Consider the following 26,319-nt stretch of genomic DNA (forward strand, 5'->3'; position numbering starts at 1 on the left):
AAGTAAATGAGATAAGAATTGTTTTCCTTTTCTCTGAGGCCTCTCTCACTGCCTTTCAGCTTCCCAGGAGAAAAACCCTGGGCAAAGGAATCATATTCAGAGAATGTGAATGCCACAGTGCTGCTTCTGAAGTGTAGCTAAGATTGGTAAATTTTCCTTTCTCACAGGTATGGGAGGCCGGACCCGCTGCTGCAGCGGGAGTGTGACATCCGTGTCACCCTGAGGATGGCCTCTGTCCAGTACGTGCACACCCAGCGCTTCCAGGCCGAGGTGGTGGCTTTCATCCAGCATTTTACTCAGCTCCAAGATGTCTTGGGGCGGCAGAGAGCAGCAATTGAAGGACAAACAGTATGTCTGGGTCTTTTTTCTGTCCTTTCCCAGCCTGTTTTTTGCAGTATATAATTTATGTTAATGTATCACTCAAGTGAGTTGAAAGGGTGGGGGGTTTTGGAGTTTTGGTGTTGGTAGAATGTCACAATAGGACACGAAATGAATGACACTCACACGCTGAGATGTCCAAGGCAAAAAAGGGCGGGTTAATTTCCAGCCCCCAATATTTATAGAATTCCAAAAGTGACCATGGATTGGAGGATGAAATTGACACCTCTCCCATGCCACTGGTCAAACCAACAGTCCACCTCCAGAAAGGAATGCAAAACAATCATTATTTACATGAAAAGTGCATGAGAAACTCCATTACAAAAATGTAAACATCAGAAGGCTTAGAAGAACTTCAGAAGAACAAGGCAACAGTAGAGATTTCTCAGGCTCATCTTGTAGTCAAGAGACCTTAATTAGGATGATCCTGCTGCTGTTTGAAAGTGCAGAATACCAAATTTACGCATTCTTTGAAACTTCAGCACCTCATTTCTGCAGGATGCACTGGAGAAAAAGGGTCAAGATGTTACCTTGTCTTATTCTCCACTGGTCACAAGATAATAATACCTGAATTAGGAAAACCAAGTGAGAAGTTCTGTTCCACTCAGGTGTGTGTCTCTGATTTGGTTTGATGGTTGGTAGTCTGAGAAGATCAGAACTTCTGCATGGTAGAATGTATGAATATAGAGATTGTAGAGTAAGGTAAGAGTATATCAATATAGAGTATATAGGACATGATAGAGTGTTGCAATAATCAGGATAGCCATAGACCACATGACCCAATGTGGGAGTAATTAATACAGTCAATAGTCTTCTTTTAAAATAAGCTTCTCATGATTGAAGGGAAGACAGTAAATACTTGGATATTAAAATGCTTTATTGTGCATCAGGTGGGAAGGTTAAATCTGATTTTGAAACACCTGTTCTAAATAATGGGGTTTTGCTTTTTGCAAATAATTTTTCTTAAGTAACTTGTTACGTGGTGAGCTGAATAGTGTCCTGCCTCTTACTTCAGGGCTGAAAGAGTGTGTCACTCCTGAGTGCTGCACCTCTTGAGCAGGTTTTTCCTGTTTACATCAAAATACTTTTTAAATGAGCCTTTATTTTCTGCCTAAAACAAGCGTTTGAGGGGGTTTTTATTGGTTGCTTTGTTGTTTTTGTTTGGTATAAACTCTTACCATACCTTAATTTTGTAAATCAAGGGTTAATGATCCTGAGATCAGTATTAATCAGTGGAAAATAATCACCTGCTTCCTGCAATTTTTGTAATTATTTTTTAAATGTGTTTTTGCTCTTTCCAGGTGAGAGATAAAGCCCAGCGAGCTTCCCGAGTTCTTCTTGACATTGAGGCTGGGGCTCCTGTGCTGCTTATACCTGAGAGCTCCAAGTCCAACAGTCTCATTGTAGCTAATCTGGGAAAGCTGAAAGTCAAGAACAAATTCCTGTTTGCAGGAATGCCTGGTACCTTTTCGTTAAAGAACAAGGTAGGAACATTGCTTCTTAATTTAGCAGCTTGCAGTTTTGCTAGTTCTTGTGTGTTTTATTTCTAAATCAAAATTTTAAATTATTCTTAAATTTTACTTTATATATAGGCTTTATAGTTCTACTAATGAGAGTCCTAGTGCCTGCTAGTGTGCAGGCAAATCTTACAGAGGTGCTCATATAGATTGTGCTGTGCTGCCCTTCCTGTCCTGAGCTTACTGTCTGAGGCCTTGGGGCAGAGGGGAGACTGAACTGTTTGGGGAGAGCAGAGGGAATAAAGGAGGCTGAACTCATTCCAGCTGCTCTGGTGAGGAATCAGGACCCAACCAGGTGCACACCTGAATGTGGGACCAGGATGGGCTTTCAGCTCATCCTTTTTTGTTACTCCAGCTGCTCACCACTCCAAATTTCCACAGTGTGAACAGCAGAAAACAGGAGTCTGTTGGCTGAGACTTGCTCTAACACACTGGAGAACAGAATTGGGTTTATTTTTTTTTCTGCTCTCAGTGAAAACCGAGTGTGTGTAGTTGCTTTGATGAGGTGAAACCATGGGAAAGGTTTCCAGTGATTGTACCTGTGGCAAAGCACAGGACAGGAGTAGCTGGTGCTGCTCTTGAGAGATGCAGCCACAAAATTTGGGAGAAGGAAGATCCATCTTGGATGGCTTTCTGTATCTAACCCTTTCAACAATATAGAGGGTTGTCTGGGAACCCTCTAATTCCATTTTGAAGGGATTAGAAGTTAGATGGACTAAATTGCAGTGGATTTGTGGTGTGTTTGTTGCCTTCATCTGATTGGCATCTGCCTGTGCCTTTGCTGTAAGGCAATAGTGGGCTGTGCTGTTGGGCAGACTAAATTGCAGTGGACTTGTGGTGTGTCTGTTGCCTTCCTCTGCCTGTGCCTTTGCTGTAAGGCAATAGTGGACTGTGCTGTTGGGCTGTTTCCTGTACTGCAGTGTGTTGATACAAATACAGCTTTGTAAGCAGTAGACTACTAAATTAACATTATAAGTTAAAGAAAATGTGCACAATAATTTTATTTCAGCCTAAAAATACTGTGTTACATAGCACTGTAGAAATGTAGGTGTTTGAAATGGAAATAAGTGGAGTTTGGCCTTTTTTTGTTGGTTTTGTTTTCATTTTTCCTCTGTCCTATGTTTATTTTTGAGGATCGGATTTTACAAGGCAATGCATACAAGGATCCTGTTTTATTTGAGGTATTTCACATCCTTATGGCAGTGTCCAGGTGCTCCTCATTCATTCTATAAAAAAGAAAGTATTCTTCTGGAATTTAGCATTTAAAAAGCTACTTCATTTATTAAAAATTTCTGTTCTAAAGGTTTTGCTGAATTCTATAAGAATTGGATGTAGACTTTTTGTGGTGTGCTCTTTATGCATGTCTGAGGAGCTGCAAATTTGGATTTAGTTGCATAAATTCATAGATTTATAGATGATGTGATGATTTTCCTTTGCATGTACTTTTCAGTCTTTTCTCTACAGTATGAAGTTGAATGTTGAAGTCCTCAAATTTTTTTTCTTAAAATCCTTGGTTGTGTTTACAATTAATTTTTCCATGTTTTTCTAATATTTAAAAACCATGTAAAGCAAGAAAATATTGACAATCAAAACCAGAAAGGGAAGTTTGTGGTAGGTATTGGTGTGACATCAGAAACTGGACACAGAAGGAAGATGGGAAATGATAGTAACAATACAGGAGTCAGGGGCAAAGTGAGCAGTCTTGGAGTAAGGGCTGAGTAAATCACTAAAGATGATTGCTGCCTGCATGTGGAACACAAGGTTAATTAATTGAAATGATTGACAGGTGAATCCCAAACCTGGCTTTGGGCTATACGAGGTATAAACCTCTTCCACCAGACAAATCACAGAGTGGTTGGGGCCATTCCATCACAGAATGCTGTCAGATTGGTTAAGCAGGATGTTTGGGAAAAGAAATTTCAAATGTTGATGTGACTCTGTGTGTAGTGAAATTTGTAGGTTTTTGATGTAAAACAGCTCATGGATTTCCACTGGATATGTGGTGGTGGGGAGATGTCTAAAATGTTTTACATCAACATAAATGGATTTTTCTTTTTTCACCTGTGAGGAATTTACCACTAAGTGTAGGGATTTATCCAATCTTAAACTGTAGGAGAATTTTGGGACACATTTTGGTGTGACAGCTGAAGTATTCAAAGTGCATAAAATGTCCACATGTAGAAGTATTAGTTCACATATTATAATAAAATATGAAGTTGCTGACATGATCTTGCAGAAATAATGGCATATGTTTTTTTCATCACCTGAAAAACAGCTTTAAATATTTAACAGTCTTTATTCTGCAGAAATGTTTAATACTGTCAGTCTTACCCCTCCATTTTGGTATTAATTTCATTTACATGAGAGTATTTTGGTTTTATGCAAAACCCTCTGCTTATGAATTAATTTCTCGTTGAAAAGATTCTACACCTTTTTGAGGAAGGTTGCTGAAATAAACTTTTTTTACAAAGAAAATGTTCTCATCTGCTGTTAAGGCTATAGGAGAGAAGTCTGGCCATTTTTCTACAGCAGAGGATGCTGGCATTCCAGTAACATACTTTCTACAGCAGAAGATACTGGCATTTTAGTAATTTGTTGCAGCTTGAATGTTGATGCATTGGTTCCTTAGAATTTAAGTCAAAAATCTAATGTTAATTACAAAATTTCTTTCATTAGCAGGATTCAGTTCAATTTTCCTCTCCTGTGGGAACCCCAAAACATAGCGCGAAGAAAAGTGCTGATGAGTCCAAATTAGCAATAGAAGGATTGGTCATGAAAAAATCATCAGGAACAAACATTTCTAGGCTGAAGAACGAGCCTGCAGGGAGCACTTCGAGTAAGCAGCAAGGGCAGCCATCAAAGCTGCCTGTTGTCCCAAACCCTGAGAGCCCAGGTATGTGAGAGCCATAGGAACCCCCTTATGAAATAGTACAGTGACATATTGCTTTGATCTTATGTGACACTGAAAAGGTGTGAGGCTCTGGGTCTGAAGATTGTAGATTGGAGAATAAATGACTTCTGAGCTTTAAGGCTGATTTTTTGCAGCTTAAAGGATTAGGGAGTTGTAGTTCAGTTTCTGGAAGAACAGTCCTTCAAATTGGGTGTTTTGAGGTGCATATTGCACACATACAAGGAGGGTACTTGATCTCCTGATTAGGAATTTAGCTCTGTGAATGAGCTTGGTATCTGCTAGTTACAGATATTGATGAACATGAATTTAAAAAAAATGTGGAATAAAATAAAAACTAAATTCAATTTCTTTTTAATAGTAGGTTGCATTAGTTTTGTACAGCTTCTGTTCTTTCTTCCTTACTGTGTTATCTCCTGTGTACTTGCAGAGGATCACATCTGCCTCTTAGACTGCATTGTAGTTGATCTGCAGGACATGGACATCTTTGCTGCCGAAAGATACCAGAGAGAGTATTCCAAGGCTGTGGAAGATACCAGTGCAGATTTGAGCTTTCCATCCTACTTGGTGAGGCAGACAGGAGGGAGCCTGCTGACAGAACCCTTCAGACTGAAGTTAAAAGTAGAGAGAAATTTGGACAAGTGAGTTTAAACAGGGTCACTTCATGCTGTCACCTAGAGCAGTGTTTTAGATGTATCCTAAAGGTCTTGCCTGCGGTGTTGGAGTTCCTGGAAACACTGAGATTTTCTCTTTTTCTCTTTGTTGCAGAGAGCTGAGTCACTCTGTGGCAGACATTTCAATCCATGGCAACCTGTCCTCAGTGCACTGCTCTCTGGATCTGAACAAGTACAAACTGATCCGGGGGCTGCTGGAGAACAACCTCGGCGAGCCCATCGAGGAGTTCATGCGCCCTTATGACTTGCAGGATCCAAGAATTCTTGTAAGGATCTGTGTGCAGCTGAAAGTCTCTTGAAATGTCTGGGGGGGGGTTTGCTGATTTTACTGATGGCAGCAATGTTTTAAGGACAAAGAAGCTCTAGACCAGTACTGTGAAACTGGATTAATGGTCATTTTCAAGTTAAAGGCCACAGTGTTGTGAGATGTAACATTTCCCCAGTAATGGTTAATGAAACCACTGATGAAACCATTTGGAGAAGGACACCCCACAAAATCTGTTTACATTTTTCTGAAATACAGGTTAATTCAGAGATCAAAGTTAAACAGATGCTCTGAAAAAGAATGTTGGTGTTTTCCACTTTCAGACAGTTTTGAGTGGAGAAGTGTATACTTCCATGTCATTCCTCATTGACATGGTTAATGTGAGCCTGGAGCTGATGGATCCAAAGGGAAAAGATGGATGCAGCTCTTTAGCCAGGTATGAATGTTCTTCTCTTGCTGAATACCTTGTCCTAAATACTGTGCTCATGTGAAAGATGCAGGACAAGAATTAAAATAATACATGGAATTACAATTTAATAATGCTGTGAAATGGAATTTCTTAATTAGAGTCCAAACAGAGAGTTGAAGCTGCTCTGAAAGATGAAAGGGAATGACACTGTTCAAGAGATACAGTCTGTCTTTCCACTTGTCCTTGAAATAACAGTCCAGAAATCAGTACTTGCCCAAAAGAATTTTAATTAAGAAACCAAAATGAGGGAAGGTTAAAAAAGCAGATTTCTGCTATGTTGGCTTGTTGAATTTTTTTAAATGCAGAAGGCTTTGTATCAGTGGAAAGTATTATTACATTTAGTACAGATCTATTTTCTATCTCTGTGACATGGGACATGATTGTAGTTGTTTTAGAAAGTACCTACATGAAACATTTCAGCACTGTGCCATACTTGCAAAATAAGTGACTCCAAGGAATAAATAAACTATAAGTCTCTTTGGTGTGTTGTTTTGCTTTTTATTCTCCCAGGTTTGATTTTAAGAAATCCAAGTTGCTTTTTGAAAGCTCTTCAGATGGAACGAAGTCTGTAAATCTGGTCTCTCACTCCATGATGGCCTTTGACACTCGTTATGCTGGACAGAAATATGCTACAGGCCCCCCAAATGTCTTCAATTGCATCTTTCAGTCATCAAAGAACACCAGCAGCCCAGGAGCAATCCAGATTGAATTGCATTTCAGGTTGGTAATTCTGGGATTTGTTTGTTTTTAATAATAACATAATCAGTATTGTCCTGATTTAAATACATCTGTTATTATTGTAGATAAACTTGGGGGCGTTGTATTTCAATCTGATGACACTTTTGGGGTGATCAGTGGTACTTGATAGATTGAAATCTGCAGTTGTTAATTCTCTGTGAGTTGTTGGAATTTTTTTTTCTTTTTCACTTATTGCAATAAAATTTAGGTTTGAATGTGTAATGGATCAGATGAAGGTTTGACCTATTAAAATCAATAATGCTTAAATCTTGATAAATCTGGTCTATCACTTGTATGTGTGCATAAAAGCAGAATTTTTACTATAAGATGCACAAAAGCTGTTTCCCAGCAGGTGTCACATGTGGTTTACTGAGAGAGCATCAAATACAGACAGAAACGGCACCTCTTTCAAAAACAATCTTTGTATTCTCTTCCATGTTCTATTCTACCCTGTTTGTGTTTTCTTACCTGTTTTGATCTAATTTATTATTGAAATTTGGAATAGAAAGTATCATGTCAGTATTTACCTGTATCAGCATGGTGGTTTTTTCAGGAATGTTAAGAGGAGGGTGAAGTGAGATGACTGAGATGTTGGTTTCACTTCTGATCTGATTTGCTGACCAAGCTCAGCTTTCTCACTCTTATATAAGTATGACGACTTCTGAAACAGTTGCAGGAGTAATATAGAAAAAGAATTGTGGATTATTTTAGTCCAGCAGAAAATTTTAGAGGCAATTTTTCATAAAAACCAACTAAAGAATCTTGGCAATGGAGAGAAATTTTTTTGTTTACGATTTGGATGCGCGTTACAGCTTTAGGTACCTAAAAAATGTGCTCAGAAAGAAGCCAGCATTTCAATTTGATTAAAACTAAAATGGGATTTACTAAAAAATACACCCTAAAAAAAAACCCAGATGGTTTTCACAGAACTGTTGAGTCAGTAGGCGGCTGGATTAGACACAGTTAGTGAGTTTGCACAGTACAGCCTAATCTGGTTTATGAGTGAGAGTTTCAGGAATCTTCTTCCCAACTGTTGTGATTTTAAATTTCAGCTGCAGCAGCATGTGGTCTGTTTTTAGTGGTGAGAGCATCCTTGGCAGAAGATGCAAGGGCTGGCAGAGCTCAGTGATAGTGTTGTACTGGCTGGTGCCTCTTGAAATATCCTGGAGAGCCAGGGAGGGTTGTAGGCTTTTGCTGTTGGAAGCAGTGCAGGCAGAGCTGCTCCCCACTAAGGCATCGCAGTTCTTTGGAGATTTTATAGCTCACAGTGTGCTGGATTGAAAATTGTTTCATGGTATTTAAGCACTTAGATGATTTTCCAGTCAGCATGATCAAATGTTACTGGTATTCCAGATCATGAAGCCAAACACTGTATCCCTCCTAGCCAGACCTTCAGAATGGGATGCTGGGAGCTCAGGCAGGCTGACATTTTTTCAGAATGACAAAGCAGCTTCCTGTGCTGCAAAATGGTGTCATGGTATGAGAGGAAATTCATATTGTACCTCTTACCTCGGAGCCAGGTCTGAGTTTCACACACAGAATGTTAGGTTTGATACCCAAGAGACATAAAGTGATAAAAAAAAAAGGTTTTAAAATTTGAGATTTTGAAAATTAATCTTGATAATGTAAGTGTGTTAAAGGAGCTTGTATAAATTTCCTGGCATGTAGTTTTTGAATTCATTTATTGTACCATTATGGCTTAGAATTTGTGCAGTTAAGATCTATTGGGGTTCTGTGGGTACAGGAAATTGTTGAATTTCAGTCTGTTTAAATATATATATATATATTAAAAAATATATAAATGTATGTATGTATTTTAAAGGCCAGACACTGTAAACCAAGTGTATGCCTATAAAACGCCATATGAGTCTTGTAGATACTGATAGTTGTCAGCATGATTTTAAACATTTACAGGTTGTAAAGTTCACCTGTGTGATTCCTTCTTCTTCAAAGGTCTACTAAGGATTCCTCCAGTTTCACAGTTGTTCTGAACAATCTTCGTGTGTTCCTGATATTTGACTGGTTGTTGCTGGTTCATGACTTTTTGTGCACTCCTGGAGATAGCAAAAAGCGCGAGACTCCGCACCCGTCCCGGCAGCGCCCCTGCCTCAGTGACACAGCTGTTGTTCCCAAAACTGTGAAGAGTGGAGTGGTGACCAAACGTTCCTCACTCCCTGTGACAGCAGAAAAGCAGCTGGAAGTCAAGGTTAATGTGACAGGTAAATGTGCTCTTCTCTGATGTTTTTGTAGGAGTTTTTCTCATTAAAAGCCGTGTGCTGGTAAAGACAGGTCCATTAAAGGAAATTGTGGTATTTTTGGGGTCTCTGGATGGAGGAGGAAGGAAAATGAATCTGGCTTCATGTTCTTAGAAGGTTAATTTATTATTTTATGATATTATATCATATTAAAGAATGCTATACTAAACTGTACTAAAGAATAGAGAAAGGGCACAGACAGAAGGCTACAAAGAATGATAATGAAAACTCGTGACTCCTCCCAGAGTCCCAACACAGCCTGACCCTGATTGGTCATTAAGTCGAAACAATTCACATGAAACCAATCAAACAGGCACCTGCTGGTAAACAGTGTCCAAACACATTCCAAAGCAGCAAGCACAGGAGAAGCAAAGCAGATAAATATTGTTTTAATTTTTCTCTGAGGCTTCTCAGCTTCCCAGGAGAAGAATCCTGGGTAAAGAGATTTTCCAGAAAATATGACAGTGACAGGAAATCAAGAAACCTGCTACGAATGCCTAAAGTACCTTAATGATAGGGCCAACTGCCCTGTTAGTTATTTGGGGTTTTTTTGTTAAGGAACTGAATTTGTGGTTGTTGAAGACATGTCCTGCTTCGATACCAATGCAATTATTCTGAAGGGAACGACTGTTCTCACTTACAAGCCCAAGTTGTTAGATCGTCCTTTCTCTGGCAGTTTGTTTGGCATTGAGGTAAGAAAAATAAATTTTCTTCTGTATAACATCTAAAATTAGAGGAGTTTGTGACGATACTTCACTATAAATGTATATACAAAAGGAATAGTCCACCGATGCTTTCTGAATTTTGTTGTTTTCTCATGAAATGCTCTCATTTTACAGCAGTTTTGAGAATAGTTTTATATTGTTTCTTGTAAAATATTGTAAGACTCGACTGTAGCCTCAAAATATTGCTACTTCTTGCCAGGCCTGTTATCTCAGTTCATAATTTTTTAAAAATAATTTGCAATTTTTAGGTGTTTTCATGCCGGTTAGGAAATGAGCAGGAGACTGCGCTGTCAATTATTGATCCAGTACAGATTCATATGGAACTTATTGGGAATTCTTCCTACCCAAGTGGTTCAGGACTGCTGGATGCTTTCAATAGTGAAGATTTTCCTCCTATTCTAGAGGTAATATCAAAGGCCTGAATAAAACCATGCAGTAGAAAATACTAGCAGAGATATTTTTATGCCCAAGGATTCAATAGAAGACTTTCAAATGCATGAGAAGAGAGTAAGGTAACTTTTTCCTGAAATGGAAAAGGAAAAGAAAGAAGCATGTAGAAAATGCTCTTAGTGGTAATGAAAGACTGATTTATGGGATATGTTACAGAGATTAATAGTGGGGGAAAGAAATGGGCTGATTATGTAGGTTGATGGTGTTAGATAGTTACTAATACCTGAAAGGAAATCATATTTTTCTGTATTTTCTGTTTCTAATTGTTAGGACATATTAGAGGGGAATTATATTTAAAGACTTTTTTTATCATTATATCAAAGTAAAACTTCTTTTCCCTGAGATGTAATGCTTTTGGTTGTTGGTAAATAATAACAAGTTTGATAAATTTATTACTGGATCTTTAAAACAGCATGGTGATCAGATTTTAACACTAAATTTTGTCTTCCTTTGGGAAAAGCTTTATTAATATCTGAAGTATTTAAGAAAAATGTGTAGAAAAAGGCAAGTAAATAGTATATTTTTATTTTTCATTTAGATTCAGCTGCAAGCACTGGATATCAGACTGTCCTACAATGATGTTCAGCTCTTCTTGGCCATTGCAAAGTCAATTCCCCAGCAGACAAGTGCAGCTCTGCCTGACTCGGCTGCCTCAAGTGCTGGGAGTGCTGCTGATCCCTCCAGTTCAGCACTGAACTCCTTGGCTCCTGAAACCAGGGATGGATCCAAACGTGTGCTGGATCCTGTTCTTGGTATGTTTTTCCACTGTTGGAGTGAAGCCATTCCTTATATCCAAGGGAGGTTTCTACAAGGTGAAGCCAATCTATATGCTTAACACAAAAGATGTTGGTATCTTCATGGTGTAAGACCCTTTGTTGGTTGGAACTACCTAATAATGGCATTGTCCTGATGATACCATAAAAAACATAAAAGCAGGGCTGAATCATGTGCTTTTGCTACAGTTGCAGTCTTAAATAAACAAACCTCCATTTTTCATACAGATGTACCTTGATTTTAGAAATGAAAATAAGTAGATAGCTGTCAAGGATTTATGCCTGGTTAACTATTAATTCCAGAAGTCCAGCTGGCTCGCCTGCAGGAGCTGGGATTCAGTATGGAAGATTGTCGTAAAGCTCTTCTGATCTGCCAAGGTAACATCAGACATTCTTAGCAGGGGTTTGCACATTGTTCACGTTACCTTAATTGCAATTAAGAAAAGCCTTCAGACTGTCAGGTGGCTGTGCACAGGCACTGTTTCCTTCTTTAGAACATCTTTGGCTCTGTGCTGGCCTGTAGTCTTAAACATTCTTCTTCCTATTCTGCTACTGTGTAAAATCCACCCCCCAAGGATTCTTTCTGCCCTTTGGGATGTCATGTGTGGGGTGCTTGAGTGTATTTTTGTTTGGGAGTTTTAGTTGTGTTCAGGTTGGTAATTTTTATGGTGTACCAATTTCTCGCTATTCCACATCTCTTCCTCTTGTGAGTGTGTGTTTTCATCTCTCCCTTTGGAAATCATATTTCTAGTTCTACATGCAGTACCTGAAAAGAAAACAAAGCTTTACCACAAGTGATTCTTTTTTCCTTTAGCACTATCACGCTTCCCACTTTATATACAGGCATGCATAATGTTACAGATTTTTATTACATTTACAAACTTCCAAACACATTTCTTACCCTTAGGTTATACCAGTGTCTTTATAATCTTCTCATATTTATGTTACAAAATAGAGCATATTCAAATACTGCTGAGAATATTTTCTTAAGACAGAGGGAGTTAGTTTTCTTCTATATGATTTTTACTAAGTACATGTCTTTGAGAAAGTAGGTGATGATTGATTAATCAATCAATCATCACCTACTTTCTTTTTTTTTTGGATTTTTACTAAGTACATGTCTTTGAGAAAGTAGGTGATGATTGATTGATTGTTTGCTTTTATCTAAGGTGACTTGAAAAAAGCAGCAAGTTGGTTATTTAAGAATGCTGAACCTCTGAAATCAGTTTCCCAGCCTTCTGGTCGAGATAGCCAGGGGATTTTGCCTTTCCAGTTCATCTCTGGAGTGGAAATAAAGGCAGAAAGTGTTTGCATCTGCTTTATAGATGACTGCATGGACTGTGATGTTCCCCTGGCTGAATTAACCTTTTCATGTGAGTATCTGGTTCTGCCTTGGCATAAAATGATTGTCAGTTCTGGGTGTGTTCAGCGTCGTGCTCTTGTTTGTCAGGAGCTGTCAAATTTCAACCGACAGTGTCTTGGTGGTTGTTGTGTGGGATATTGGGGGTTCCTTTTTCTTTATTTCTGCTCAGTTTAAGTTTTGGTTTTAAGAAGATTACAGTCTTTATAGGGTTAAGATTCTGGTTTCCCCTTTTTTACATCACCTAACAAATGAAATCTGTCCTGAGCAGAGTCCTAGGGAGGCTCTGCATTGTAAGGTGTGGCTGTCTGCAAATGTTATTGGAAGAGTATTATGATAAGCTTTTTGTACCATTTCAAAGACAAGACAAAACCTTCCATTGCTTATTTGATAGTTCACAAATCAGGAAGCTTGATTGTTTTGCATTAGTTTAAATTTCACTTTTTTTTTCCCCCACAGGTTTGAATTTTCTCCAGCGTTTGAGGACCAGCCCTGAAGGCTACGCTCGTTTTACCCTCTCTGGAGATTACTACAACCGTGAGCTTTCAGGTGAAATACCTTGGGGGATGTTTTCTTATTGAAGTTTAGGAAACAGCCTTTCCTACTACAGGAGCCTCAAGTTTACCCACTATGAAATGCCTGTAAGGGAATAGGGAAAGGTTGACTTTTGGGACTGTGTGTGAGTGAGACAGTGTGATCCTAGACAGGATATCCTGATTTGAAATCAGTTGGAGGGATGTGGAAAGTGGAGACTTGGCTGGTATGAAAGTGGCACTCAGGTTTTCAAATGGAATTGCATAAAATGGTTATCCAGAAAATAACAGTTTTATAACAAGCTGTCTCTGCATTCTCTTCTCTCTTCTCTTTAATTGTTTGGTGGATTCAGTTTATTACATATTTCAGGAAGGAAAATCATGTGCAGGCAGTGATTAGGCTGAAGACAAAGGATTAGCATAAGAAGATCATCACAATTTATGTTTTAGATACAAAAAAGCAAGGTTACAGGCCAGATACTGACAAAAGACGTAATCTAGTTGTGTGGGATTTTTTAGAAACTAAATTTTCTGTTACATCACTGGTGACAAGAACTCAGGAATTATCTGTTGATAACAAGGTTGTTTATTTTTTGTTTTAAAAAATACTTTGCTTTTAAAAATATGTAGGGTGGTTTTTTTAATACCTTCTAGACTTTTATCTTTTGAGATACCGAATAATCACCAACTTAATGTGTTATTGTGTGACAATCATTGTCAAAGCTATTTGAGAGCTTAATTCCAGCTAGCTTAGGTAGAGCAGTAATTGCCTTCTGCTTGAATTGGAACTAAGATATTTCTGCAAGACCCTACATACAGAATAAATGGAGGAGCTGGACCAAATTTGTATTAGGTATTAAATTAAATCCATAGGCTTGCGACTTCTTCTTCAACACAGATTAAAAGTAAAGGATCTAATTATGAAAGTTCCTTTAGTAAATATGTAAAGAGCATTCCAGTGTGGCCTCCATGTGTGTGGCAAAGATGATGGTTTGTGTTTCCCTCAGGCTGGGAGCCGTTCATTGAGCCGTGGCCGTGTTCGGTGTCGTGGCAGCAAGAAGCTTCGAGCCGCCTGCAGCCTTCCCGCCTGAAGCTGGAGGTGAAGGCCAAGCCACGCCTGGATATAAACATTACCTCTGTTCTCATAGGTATGTGGGCATGTTCCCTGAGAGCAGCACTCTGCAGTCTGGTTTTCACTACTGAAAATGACAGACATCTCTAATTAAAAGTGCTGCTGGCATCCTGTGGAGGAAGTGGGATTGGCCCAAGTCCCTCCATGCTTTCCAGGATACTGTACCAGGTGTGTGGTTAGGCAGCCTATGTTCTATCAGATGGTGTGAAAATGTAAAGACATGAGCTGCATATGTTAGAGGTTAGTAGGAATTCTTTCTCTGGTCATATGAATTCTATCAAATTTGTATGGTATTTGAAATTTATTTTTAATCAGAAACAGGCTTCCATCTAAAGATTTCTGTACTTCATAGGGCTTAAAAATATTTTGATAAGCACATCATTTTTCAGTACATTGACAGGTGTAGTGGGGAGCTACTTATTTCAGTTCTTCAGTCTCTGAGCACCTGAGCTGTCAATGACCCACCTTTGGAAATCAAAATATTTTGTTCAACAGTAACTCCTATTTCATGTGAGTTTCTGCATTGTGGAGCTCCAATTGCATGCCTTTCCCAGGAATATTGTTGGCTCATTCAGAATTATTTGGTGTGCACAATAAAAAAAATGCCAGCAGCTGAGCTTATAGATGTAACAGAAAAGCCTTCATTGGTCTTTCTCTCCCAAGGAGAACCTGGGGGATTGGCAGAAAGAGGGGGAGCCAAGTGGCAGGAGGAGAAGGAAATTAATGATTCCTAAGATGGTGCTGTTTAAAAGCAGTGATAACAAGTGGTGAGGCTGGTTTGTGATTAATATTGTGCCAGAGGACTCAGTTGGTGTCTTGATATTTATGCAGGAATGTGTATGTCCTCTTAAAATGAAGCAAACCCCAAAACCCCTAGGAAGTACTTCTAACATGAAAATATTTAAGGTTAATTGCCTTGGCAGGGAGGGCTCTTAGATTGACATAGGAGTATCTTAAGAACATGAAATTCCACTGACAGTTTTTTTTTTAAAAATAAAATCTTAGGGATATTTTTTTAAGACACTGCTGTGATTTTATGAGCTGTTGTTTGTCTTTAACTTATGTGACTCAGAGAAAAAGCAGTGAAATCAAACTTGTGCTGTTAAAGTGGAGTAACTTAAGTGGGAGCAATTTAACACACTTTTTCAATGACTTTGTTTACTGCCACCTTGAAGACATTGGCTGTCTGTGCTTACATTCCTCTAGAGCAATACACATGTACCAAGCAGTCCTGGATGGAAGATTACTGTAAACAGGACAAAGAAGTGAATGTAATCAGCTCAGAAGACTGGATGGGTTCTTCAGTGGATCCCCCATGTTTTGGGCAGAGTATGTTGGTCATTAATCACACTTTATTTGAAACAGACCTGACACACAAGGGCATCTGTCTAATGTACTACAAACATAAGTATTTTGACTTCACGGAATACAGTGATTTGTTAGATACGTTTGGCAAAAAAAAAAAAAAAAGACAAAAAAGCTATTTTCTGTTCACTTATGCTAAAATTTTTTAAAACAAAAAGCTTTCTGGGTGCTCAGCTTTGAGTAAGAGCTTTGCACTGCTAGTTCTGCTTCCTTTCTGTCTGCCACTCTCTGTTAATGAGTGACTCTCATGTCAAGGATTAAGTCAGAGTGTTGATTTTTGGCTGTGTGCAGTTCAGAGAGGATCTTTTTCTTTCTGTACTCCAAAGACCTAAATAAATTAGTTTCTGGAAAAATTACTGTTTTCTTTGTGAAGTAATCACCTGAGTAATAGCTCTTGATATGTGGCAGGTCTTTTCAGCTTATTTTCTCCAGAGTTCCTTCTGGAGGGAATTTTATCAATTCAAATGCCAGCTTAGTGTAAGCAAACGAGTAGAGACTCATAATTGCATGATGTGTATCTTCCCTTCTGCATGCAAGGGAAGATCTACCTGTATTTGTGTGGATTTTCTTACCTGCTGACTTTGTCTTTCCTGTCTGCCAGGCCTTCCTCTTGTGTACCTTAGAACTAGGAGTACAGCCAGTTTGACTAACCTAGAGCATCAGATCTATGCTAGAGGTACTGTACAGCACACAGACTCCAAAAGGTGGTTTTCTTCTTTGGAAGGCTCTTGCACAATAAATACTGTGCTGTATGTGGGACTTGCTGGTAGATTGGTTTCTATATTTAAAAATAATGAAAACCAAAAAACCCTCAAGCTAAATAACACAACAGCTACTTTTCTTTTAGTCTGATAAATTTAGTATTTCATCCTGTCATTTTCTGGGTTCTTCAGGAAAGAATGGAGAAATACAACCCAATGTAGGAAAACTGTCTTTGTGAGGAAGGTTATGTGAATTGTTGACTGTTCAGTGTCCCTCTTCTATAGTGGGATTAAAAATAACGTAATAATATCACAATATTTAATTTATATTCTAAAAGTATCCACCATAATGTTCAATATACATATTTATACCTAACTTAGCATATTTGGGTACTTTAACCTTTCAGATGCTTTAGAAGCACAGGCTGTTTTAAGTAAGCCTTAGGAAGTAAAGCATTCCTAATAAATAATTTATTAATTTGTTTGGGTTCTATTTGACAGGACAGGTTTTGGGCAAAAACCATGCAGGATAAAGTAAGATTTTTCATTTTTTGACATTTTAGAAGACAAAGAGCATACTTCATAAATATATATAAAAGTTAATGAAAGGGAGGACAGAAAACTTTCTAGAAATCTACATCTGTTTCCTGTTCGAGTGCCATTAGAAATATTTTCTCTGAGTTTAAAGAAAAAACAAGATGGAAAATTTTGGATTTATTTTTATGAAATATTTTCTGAGATTTTTTTTTCCCCCAAAATCAAACAAGCAGCAAAACATCTAACATTCATTGCTTGGCTTTTAGTAGTGGTTTCAGCTAAATTACTAAACTAACTATTAAAAAATCCTCCTGGTAATGATAGTCTTTTTTTTTTTTCAGGCAGTAGTCTCAAAATGCAACTTCTGCATTTCTTTTGAAAATCAGGCCATAGTCCCAAAAATCCTTTTTTTGATGTCTCCAAAGATAAATTGGCAATAGATTAAACACCAGAGTAAAAGTTCATTTGGCTTCTGGTCTGATTTGTAGAACCTGGGGTAGCCAAAACATTATATAAACTGAAACTCAACACTAAAAACATGTATTTGCTTTTGGCAAAAATCAGAGTTTTGATTTTCAAGGATTTAATCTTCTTGCTATTTAATTGGAAATAACTTTCTCTGTAAGCTTTAGATCAGATTTAAGTCTCCATGGACAATGTGAGGGTACATAGGAATTTGTTGATCTGACAGAAAGTCATCTGTCGTGATCTGTAACTCCTTCAAAAACTTTCCTGCCCTCCCCCCACCACCCCTGCTTGCCTCTGGAAACCTTTTGGAGTGCCTTCAAATCAGGCCTGGGGAAGAGATTTCTGTCTTACCTTTTGTTTAAGCAACTGATTTATTGTGTGTGCCTTCTTTCCCCTTTTCTCATACTAAAGATGTTGTGTATTGAGGTAGCAGCCAGTTATCTTCCTTTTTAAGTAAATTACTGGGCTTTGACAGGGGTTTTTCTGTGTCCAAACTCAGTAAGTATTTCCACAGATTTCATGCACTGCAGTGTGGAAGATGAGAGTAGCACTTGTGTGCCTGTTAGAAATTTGTGCTTAGAAAAAGTTGAACATGGGACAAGTATCTTCTGGTATTTTGCTATCCCAGCAGTTTAACAAAACCAGATTGCCTTTGTTTGCTCTCAAATTATTTTCCATATTTCAGTAGGCTTTTTCCTGTATAGGAAAATATTTCTACTTGTTCAGGCTTTGAGAATAAAAGTCCCTGTAAAGGGAATACTGGCTAACCCTGTATTTGTCACATTAAATACAGCATAAATTGTAATTATAAGTGAATGTGTGTTTAGTATTTGATGAGCATTTGGATGTACATAAAAGGTGTCTGATTATGTTTGGGTTTTTAGTTAGACTTTCTACATGTTAGGTGTAACTGAAGGCATAGTATTTTATAAGATTTGATATAAAGAAAGAGAAGAACATGTAGATTAAGCTCAGTTCCAGGGGGGATTGATGTAGGGGAAGAATGTCTGTTAGTTTTGTACCGTTTCTGTAGTAGTTACTAATTGTAAAACCTTTGTAGATAATCTGATGTCCTGTTTCTTTGGTTTTAGTCAGTGCAGGTTGTGGTTCTCCAGCATTGTATCTCATCCCACATACACATCTGATGAATGTTTCTCATGGGCATTCAGACAAGTCTGTGTTCTGTTTTGTAGCTGAAATGAAGACCCCAAAGCGCAGGCAGCCGTTTGTCCCCTTTGCTCTGAGGAATCACACTGGCTGCACTCTCTGGTTTGCCACCCTGACTACAACCCCAACCCGGTAAGGAGCTCTTTGGGGATCACTTCAGACATATTTGTCTGGCTCCTCCTCCATGTCAGCCAGTCTCTGTTGTTTTCAGTGCTTTTGTTTCACAGACACATGTAGGCAGCTCCCAGTTTTACTCAGTTGAGAGACTCTTCTTTGACACAGAGACAGTTTTATTATTAAACAAAAAAGATGGTTTTTTTCCAAGAGACCTAGCAGAATATGGAAACCAGTCAAGTACATTCATGGTGTGAATGTGAACTGAGGCAGACTTAAAAAGCACTTGCTGTCACCCTGTTCTTCTAAGCCTGATGTTTACATTCTTGTAATGAACTTTCTCACGCAGTTTTATGTAAATAATTAGGGGATCACTTCAGACATATTTGTCTGGCTCCTCCTCCATGTCAGCCAGTCTCTGTTGTTTTCAGTGCTTTTGTTTCACAGACACATGTAGGCAGCTCCCAGTTTTACTCAGTTGAGAGCCTCTTCTTTGACACAGAGATAGTTTTATTATTAAACAAAAAAGATTTTTTTTCCCAAGAGACCTAGCAGAATGTGGAAACCAGTCAAGTACATTCATGGTGTGAATGTGAACTGAGGCAGACTTAAAAAGCACTTGCTGTCACCCTGTTCTTCTAATCCTGATGTTTACATTCTTGTAACGAACTTTCTCACGCATTTTTATGTAAATAATTATTGTTTTACATTCTTCTCTGGAGGAGGAGAAATTTGATGGACTGTTGCCTCATCCAGTGTCCTTGGAGAGGTGGCACTGTCATCCTCCAATCCACTGTCACTTTTAAAAACCCATAAATGTTGAAGTCAGAAAATAAACTTCCCTTCTTTTACCTTGGAGACCTCCTGGTTCCAGTCATTTTGTTTCATGCCCTACAGTGACACGCTTGCAACTTGAAGTAGTCATTTTGTGAAATGCTGTGCTTCTCTTCGCAGGGCTGCGCTGTCTCATAGTGGGAGTCCAGGTGTTGTTCCTGAGGAGAACGGGACGTTGCTGGGTGATGCCCATAATGTCAGTGAATGGCAGGAGGTTATCACTGGGGAAGAGGTTCCGTTTGAGTTTGAAACCAGAGGGAAACTCAGACACAGGTGAAGGGACCAGGCCATGAGATGTTCTCACAGTCTCCTATATGGAACACATAGGTTCACAGTTGTGAGGGCACTGGCAGGTGTCACATTAAAAGTGGATTTCTGTAAAATCTATTGTTAATGTTTAGTTTCTATTTTTAATACTCTTGTATGGAGTGAAATTATAATTTTTCTGGTAAAGCAGCAACTATTGCTGTTGTGGCAGCTATTCCTATATGTGAGTTGGATCATTATCAGCTTTTAGAAGGACTTGGGGGTTTGAGTTACAAATCCTTTATTTTAAAGGACTGTTGGGGCAGTGTTGGTTGTTACCAGAGGTAAGAACTAGAGCTTGTTAACAAATGTGTAGCACGCTTTTATTTTTGCAACACAGTTATGTGTCTGTGTGTTTCTTAGGAAAGGTGGAATAATTAAACATAAAATCAGGTCCATCTATCCATGAAAGGGAAAACTCTTGAGATTTTTTAATGCTTCAGTAAGATTCTTTAAATAGAATCCAGAGGATGTTTGTGGTTTTAACTGTTTGCTATTTAGTCTGTATAATAATGCTTGATATTAATTTAACTTGCTCTAACCTGATAGGCACACACATGACCTAAGGATTCATCAGTTGCAAGTGAGAGTAAATGGCTGGGAAGAAGTGAGTCCAGTGTCTGTAGACAAAGTTGGAACATTTTTCCGTTACGCTGCACCAGATAAGAATTCCTCCTCTTCTACTGTAAGTTCTGATTTTGAGTGTTTTAAAAGAATATTAGGCTATTATAATAATATTAGAATATTATAATATATAATTTTATAATTATTATAATATAATATATTATTATGTATTAGAATTATAATATATTAGCATATTAGGAGTAGTGATGTCTGCAAGATTTTGATCTAAAAGCATCTGCTGGATGAGATTGCCTCTTTCCAGTTAGCCTGGACTGGGAGAGCTTAGAGATGCTGGGTTCCTAACTGCAACCAAAGCACAGCCAGAGCAGTCAGCAGTTAATCTGTGCTTGGCAGGCAGAGCTTCCAGGGACAGAATGAATGTATTAGTGACAGGCCATGCACTCATGGAGACTGAGCTTTAAATCAGCCCAGCATTTCAGCAGCTACTTTTATTTCTTTTATTGCAGGAATGCTTTTCATGTCCTTAATTTGCTTAAAATAAACAATACTGGCAATTTCCTGTAAGCCTAGAGATTCGTTTTTAAGTCTGTGGCTCTGTAGACAAAATATACTTGTCATGAAGGGAAAATGCAGTTGTAATAATCAGCAGGCTGGCATTAGGGGGAGGCTCAGTGATAAAAATGGTTTTGTGGATTTCAAGACTATGTTTTGAGACTAGCTACTGGAAGTTGTTGAGCACTGGGCAAATAGGAGGTTGAGATCTTTTTGATATAAAGCAGAATTAAATTTGATTTAGTACTGCTGACAAGAGCCAGTGGTCTCTTACTTGAATTTTCTGATGTTTTTATTTTGAAGCATAAAAAGGATCATCTCTCTGTAATTTGAATATTGAAGGAAAAGGATGCAAATTATGAGATTATGTTAAATTAATGTGAACTCCTGTTCAGCAACATCTCCTGTAGACTTTTTCTTTACATCAAACCCTCCTTAAGCTTCATTTTTTTGCAAAGCAGTGTTGCAAACAGGCTTTGCTCATCTAGTTCTGACATGATTCCAAGTTGTACTGAAGATCAGAAGCACAAAGTGATGAAGTTTATTCTTCTGTAGTAAAGTTCTGTGTTAAAGCTGAGAGCAGTATTTTAAAAGTTGAACTGCTTTAACCTTCTCATTTACTTTCCTCTCAGCTTGGAAGCCCAATCAGTAGAACAAATATCATACATCCACAAGTCTACGTGAGTATATATTTTCATTTTTTTGAGAGCTACTTAAGTAAGAGTAGGGAAACTGTACAAGTGAACTGGCTTTCCCTTCCTTCTAGAACCTTTTCAATAGGAGGGAAAGAAAATTTAAGGAAAAAAATCCACTTTCAAATCAGAACAAATATTTATGATTTACCATTCCTCACCAATATAAATGTTTGAAAAATGGGTCTTAGATTCCAGTATATGAATTCTAGCATATAAACACATACTAAATGTTGTTTTCAGGATCAAAGTGGCAATGACTTTGTGTAATGTAGAAGGTAAAACACCACAGCAGAAGGGCAGCTATGAGTGAACAAAGTGTTAAGAAAGCTCCAACTTACTTTTCAGTTTTGACAGCTAGGAATGATGAGTGACTGGTAATTATACGAGGCTTAGACTTCATGGATTTATTGTAATAATGTATTAGTGAGATGATATATAAAGTTATTTTCTTAGGATCTCTATTGCTCTTTTTGAGCAATCGAATTTGAACTTGGATTATTTTAAGAAAGATAATGGAGTTTGTGGTATGTGGACTTGCTTTTTCATAATTTTACTGTGCTTTAAGGAGGAGGTACAGGATTATAAACCACCATTATGAAACTATTTCTACACCTGATGAGTTGCACATGGTTGGACTCAGTTGGCAAGTTTTTCTCCAGCAGTTAGTGCTTCATAGTGGAGGTGTCCCTCTTCTAGGTCTATTCATTACCTGAGCTTTTTAATGCTTTTAAATATCTTCCAGTTTTCTTCATTGCCTCCAGTTCGTGTGGTGTTTGAAGTCACCATGGAGGGGAGCGCCCGGAAGGTGATAACAGTGCGCTCGGCCTTGATGCTGAAGAACAAGCTGGAAATTCCAATGGAGCTGCGACTGGACAGTCCTTCTGCCCCTGACAGTGAGTGCTGTACACTCCTGTGACCCATATCCCTAAAGCATTCCTTATGTGCTGTGGGGAATTCAGCTTTCTCCCCAAGAACACTGTCTGTAATGCTTCACACCAGAATAGACCTCCCTGGACAGGATACGGGTCATGTTTAGAAGAAGACAGTCAACAAGAGACTAGAGAGTCCAGTAGGATTTTCAGTGTTTGATAAACAGGGAAAGCTGAGACTGTAAAGACTTTGTCTTATCTCTGTATGTAGCAAAGTTGTCTCTTTAGCAGCAGTCTAGAGGATTTTGGTATCACCGTGCAAAGGTTTAGTGTAGAAATCTAATGAGACATCGGTAATGTACCCAAAAGGTTTGAACAATGAGGTTTTGGAAACAAGCATTTTCACTAAGGAATTTGAGTACCAGCAAGTTTTTAGGTTGTTTCAGATTTACACACTGAAATTAGTCTGATTCCAGATTATTAATAGAGCTGAAAATAACAGGTTGGTTTTTGAAACATGCATAAAGCAGGAGTTGATTTACATTAAAATTAAACGTATTGCCTTAAAAATTTGAGACTTAGTACTTGAAAATTTTATGGTTTTCAGTAAAGTAGCCTTTTTTGATATGTGTGTTTTCTTCTCTGGTTGCAGAGCCTGTAGTCCTTCCAGCAGTTATGCCAGGAGATTCCTTTGCTATTCCATTACATCTCACATCCTGGCGTTTGCAAGCCAGGCCCAAAGGAATGGGATTCTTCTTCTGCAAGGCTCCTATTCACTGGACTAATGTCCAGAAGGCAGCAGAGGTGTGCAGCAGCAAGAGGGAGTGTCATTCCATGGAGTCTGAAAACAGCCGATTTTTCAGGTAATTAAAGCCTAGTTCTTCTTCTGTAAGCTCTGATAAATGAAATCCTGTGGAAGTAAATAATATGGAAAGAAAATGCTTAGAGATGAAAGCTGCTGCAGTTTACTGGGATGTTTATTGGGTCTGTTGAGCAGTGAGATAGCAGTGAAGTGTAGCTGCTCTGTTTCTGCAGGGCTCCTTGAAGCTCCTCTGGCAGTGCCTGCTAAACCTCTGACAATACAAAGCACACTATGAATATTTATTGTAAAAAGAAAGAAAATTCGGAAAATAGAATGTCAACTTGCATTAAACTAACTGCTCAGTCTCACTTAGGATAATGAGTGGTTTTCCAAAAGAGTATTCACAAATATTCATTCTTTGTCCTTCATGTCCTCTGCTCGGTTCTGAGGCCACAAATGTCTCTGCAGAGTGAGGACTTAATGGAATGTTGTAGTTTTTCAATACAATTGATTTAGGGCTGCTCTGAATTTGGGAAATGCTAGTTTAAGGATTATGGAAATTGTGTCAGGAAATGACCTTTGCACACTATATAGTTATTGCTCTCTGTCACTTTCATAGTTAATTTCCTAATATGCTGGTTTTTGATGTATCACAGAGAGCAAAACAAACAAATTATTTAAAATGAAGGTTTAGCAACTCAATTTTTCACATTAACTAATGGAAAACTGAAATGTCAAGTGTTTAGAGCAAGGACATATCTACTGGGAAGGAGGAGACATTCAGCATTTATGTTTAAGAACATTATTATAATTTACTTTAATGGTTAAAGATCTCTTTCTAGTAGCAGTTAAGAGCATGCTTTTGCAAGTTTATGAAAGTTGGTTTTAAAGGTGGTAATCTCTAGTAGCCATTTTCTGTTAGGTCTCTGAATAGACCAGTTTTTGGGGAACAAACTTTAGTCTGTGTTTAAAATCAGAAAACTCACATTGTCTTAATGTCAGACATAAATAAAAAATACCTTACAATAATCTATAAAGTGATTATGTGGAGAACAACTCTAAATGCTGTTTTTCTTATTAATCCTGAAGTTAGAGCATCTTTGAGGACTTAGTGCAACACAGAAAGACTGGGTTTCATTGTTCTGTCAAATTCATTCACTTCTCACATGTCTCGGCATTCCCAGGTTTTGCGTGGCTATAAAGAAAGAAAACTACCCAGATTACATGCCTTCCAGCATATTCTCTGACAGTGCTAAGCAGATTTTCAGGCAGCCTGGGCATACCATTTATCTCCTGCCAACAGTGGTCATCTGCAATCTGCTGCCCTGTGAGCTGGAGTTCTACGTGAAGGGTTTGCCCATCAGCGGGACGCTGAAGCCTGGCAAAGAGGCTGCCTTGCACACGGCTGACACGGCCCAGAACATCGAGCTGGGTAAGGCTCCTGCTCAGGCACCATTTGCTGCTCCTCTCTGCACCCCCAGGAAACTTGTTCTGCAAGGAGCTATGGCACAGAATGGAAAAATAGAAAGCATTTAAATGATGATTTCATTGGGTTGCAGAGCTTCTTATTTTTAATTAAGTAAACGCATTGGGAAAAAACCAACCCAGTATTGCCATCATTCCTCCTGGTTTGTCAGCTGTCACTTGGAATGTTCCTTGTTCAGTTCTTGTTTTCATGAGAGTGGAAACTGGAGAGAACAGTGGTAAAGAGGGGACTAAGTCAAATAAGCTCCTAATATTTTGGGTGGTTTTGCTCTTTTCTTTTTGACAGAAATAATTGGTGTTGAGAGTGTATGTGGAATTACTCAGCACAGGCTAGACCTGTAATGCCTAAAGCAATAATTAGCCCTAAGCAGGGTCCCTTACAGAACTTGTTTTGTGGTTTGTGACTTAAATTGAGGCATTTCTTCATGAGACCAGAGTTTACTACACTAGGCAGATAGAAAAGTTGATCAGGGTGAGCCCTTTGTAATACTTAGGGAGATCAAGACACACCAGCTTAAGTGCTTATCAAAAACTCGTGTTTGTGTGGGTGATGTTTTATTTTGCTCTGCTTTGTTTTGTTTCATAGGGGTGTTGCTGGAGAACTTCCCAATCTGCAAAGAGCTGTTGATTCCTCCAGGGACACAAAACTACGTGGTGAGGATGCGGTTGTACGATGCCAACAAACGGCTGCTCAATCTGACCATCCGCATTGTGTGTCGTGCTGAAGGCTCTCTGAAAATACTCATTTCTGCTCCATATTGGTTAATCAACAAAACAGGCAAGTCCTGTTGTAATCATGAAGTGGGAAATAAGGATTTCCTGTAGTATTTTGATTTGCTTTCTAGTCAAAGTTTTTAAATGCTACTTAAGAGGAATAAAGGTTGTAAGAATTAATATTTTTAATAATGCCAGCAGCTACTGTTTGATGCATGTTACAGCAGATAACTTAGACATTGGGTTGCTATATTACAGATTTTCAACATGAGCTGTTGTGCCTCTCAATAAATCAATATAGATTAGAACACTGTTCAAATTTGTTTGATTTTCAAAGACTGAGATGCCTTGAGAAGGCAGTGGTCTGAATTGCAGTGAGTCTGTGTGAACTTCCACTGGCTGGACTTTCAGGTCTGCATGGGCCAGTCTCATGATCTGCAGCTGTGAACAGCTGTTTTAAGCAGATTAAGAAGAACTTGAAGGAGAATTCATGCACAGTAATGGCTAAAAGACTACAACAAAAATATCTTGGGTTCCTTAGTTTGAAATTGTTACAGTTCTCATTTTAATTTGTACAAAGGTGATGTGTAGTTTAACACTCTTCTGTGTTCACTTAAAGGATTGCCACTTATCTTCAGACAAGACAATGCAAAAACAGATGCAGCTGGTCAGTTTGAGGAGCATGAACTTGCTAGGAGCCTCAGCCCACTGCTGTTCTGTTACGCTGATAAAGAGCAGCCAAACTTGTAAGTAAGAAGGGCAATCAGAAGGTAATTTAAAAAGATGAAAGTATTAAGATGACCTGTGAAATGATTATGTTTTTTAATACTGTGTTGAGCATACTGGATTCTTAGACATTTCCTACTGAAAGCTCCTTGGTTGGCCAATTCTGTTGTGTCTCAATTTATTCTAAATTTTAATTTTTTTTTTATTTCAAAGATAAAAGAC

The 26,319-nt window shown here is 38.4% G+C and overlaps 1 protein-coding gene across 10 annotated transcripts in view; it reads left to right on the forward strand.

The window, feature by feature from the left end:
- VPS13D (vacuolar protein sorting 13 homolog D) overlaps positions 1-26,319 on the forward strand; it is a 100,125-nt gene that overhangs the window by 21,734 nt on the left and 52,072 nt on the right. For 7 of the 10 annotated variants that reach the window (XR_005953787.1, XM_041419788.1, XM_041419787.1 and 4 more), the window contains 26 exons: positions 168-348; positions 1,680-1,862; positions 4,572-4,788; positions 5,234-5,444; positions 5,572-5,743; positions 6,066-6,178; positions 6,722-6,931; positions 8,903-9,168; positions 9,763-9,896; positions 10,178-10,333; positions 10,918-11,131; positions 11,456-11,530; positions 12,322-12,525; positions 12,972-13,061; positions 14,053-14,193; positions 15,384-15,506; positions 16,144-16,218; positions 18,442-18,547; positions 19,484-19,636; positions 20,219-20,354; positions 21,439-21,486; positions 22,244-22,394; positions 23,023-23,233; positions 24,357-24,604; positions 25,244-25,435; positions 25,991-26,117. Coding sequence is in view for 9 of the 10 variants with exons in the window: in XM_041419788.1 (XP_041275722.1) it covers positions 168-348; positions 1,680-1,862; positions 4,572-4,788; positions 5,234-5,444; positions 5,572-5,743; positions 6,066-6,178; positions 6,722-6,931; positions 8,903-9,168; positions 9,763-9,896; positions 10,178-10,333; positions 10,918-11,131; positions 11,456-11,530; positions 12,322-12,525; positions 12,972-13,061; positions 14,053-14,193; positions 15,384-15,506; positions 16,144-16,218; positions 18,442-18,547; positions 19,484-19,636; positions 20,219-20,354; positions 21,439-21,486; positions 22,244-22,394; positions 23,023-23,233; positions 24,357-24,604; positions 25,244-25,435; positions 25,991-26,117 (4,137 nt within the window). In the remaining variant the exon portion in view is untranslated. The remainder of the gene's footprint in view (positions 1-167; positions 349-1,679; positions 1,863-4,571; positions 4,789-5,233; positions 5,445-5,571; positions 5,744-6,065; positions 6,179-6,721; positions 6,932-8,902; positions 9,169-9,762; positions 9,897-10,177; positions 10,334-10,917; positions 11,132-11,455; positions 11,531-12,321; positions 12,526-12,971; positions 13,062-14,052; positions 14,194-15,383; positions 15,507-16,143; positions 16,219-18,441; positions 18,548-19,483; positions 19,637-20,218; positions 20,355-21,438; positions 21,487-22,243; positions 22,395-23,022; positions 23,234-24,356; positions 24,605-25,243; positions 25,436-25,990; positions 26,118-26,319) is intronic. The other 3 variants (XM_041419792.1, XM_041419794.1, XM_041419795.1) reach the window with 3 other exon arrangements.

The sequence above is a fragment of the Onychostruthus taczanowskii genome, unplaced genomic scaffold (genome assembly GCF_017590055.1).
Source record: "Onychostruthus taczanowskii isolate IOZ18803 unplaced genomic scaffold, ASM1759005v1 scaffold61, whole genome shotgun sequence".
Lineage (NCBI taxonomy): Eukaryota > Metazoa > Chordata > Aves > Passeriformes > Passeridae > Onychostruthus > Onychostruthus taczanowskii.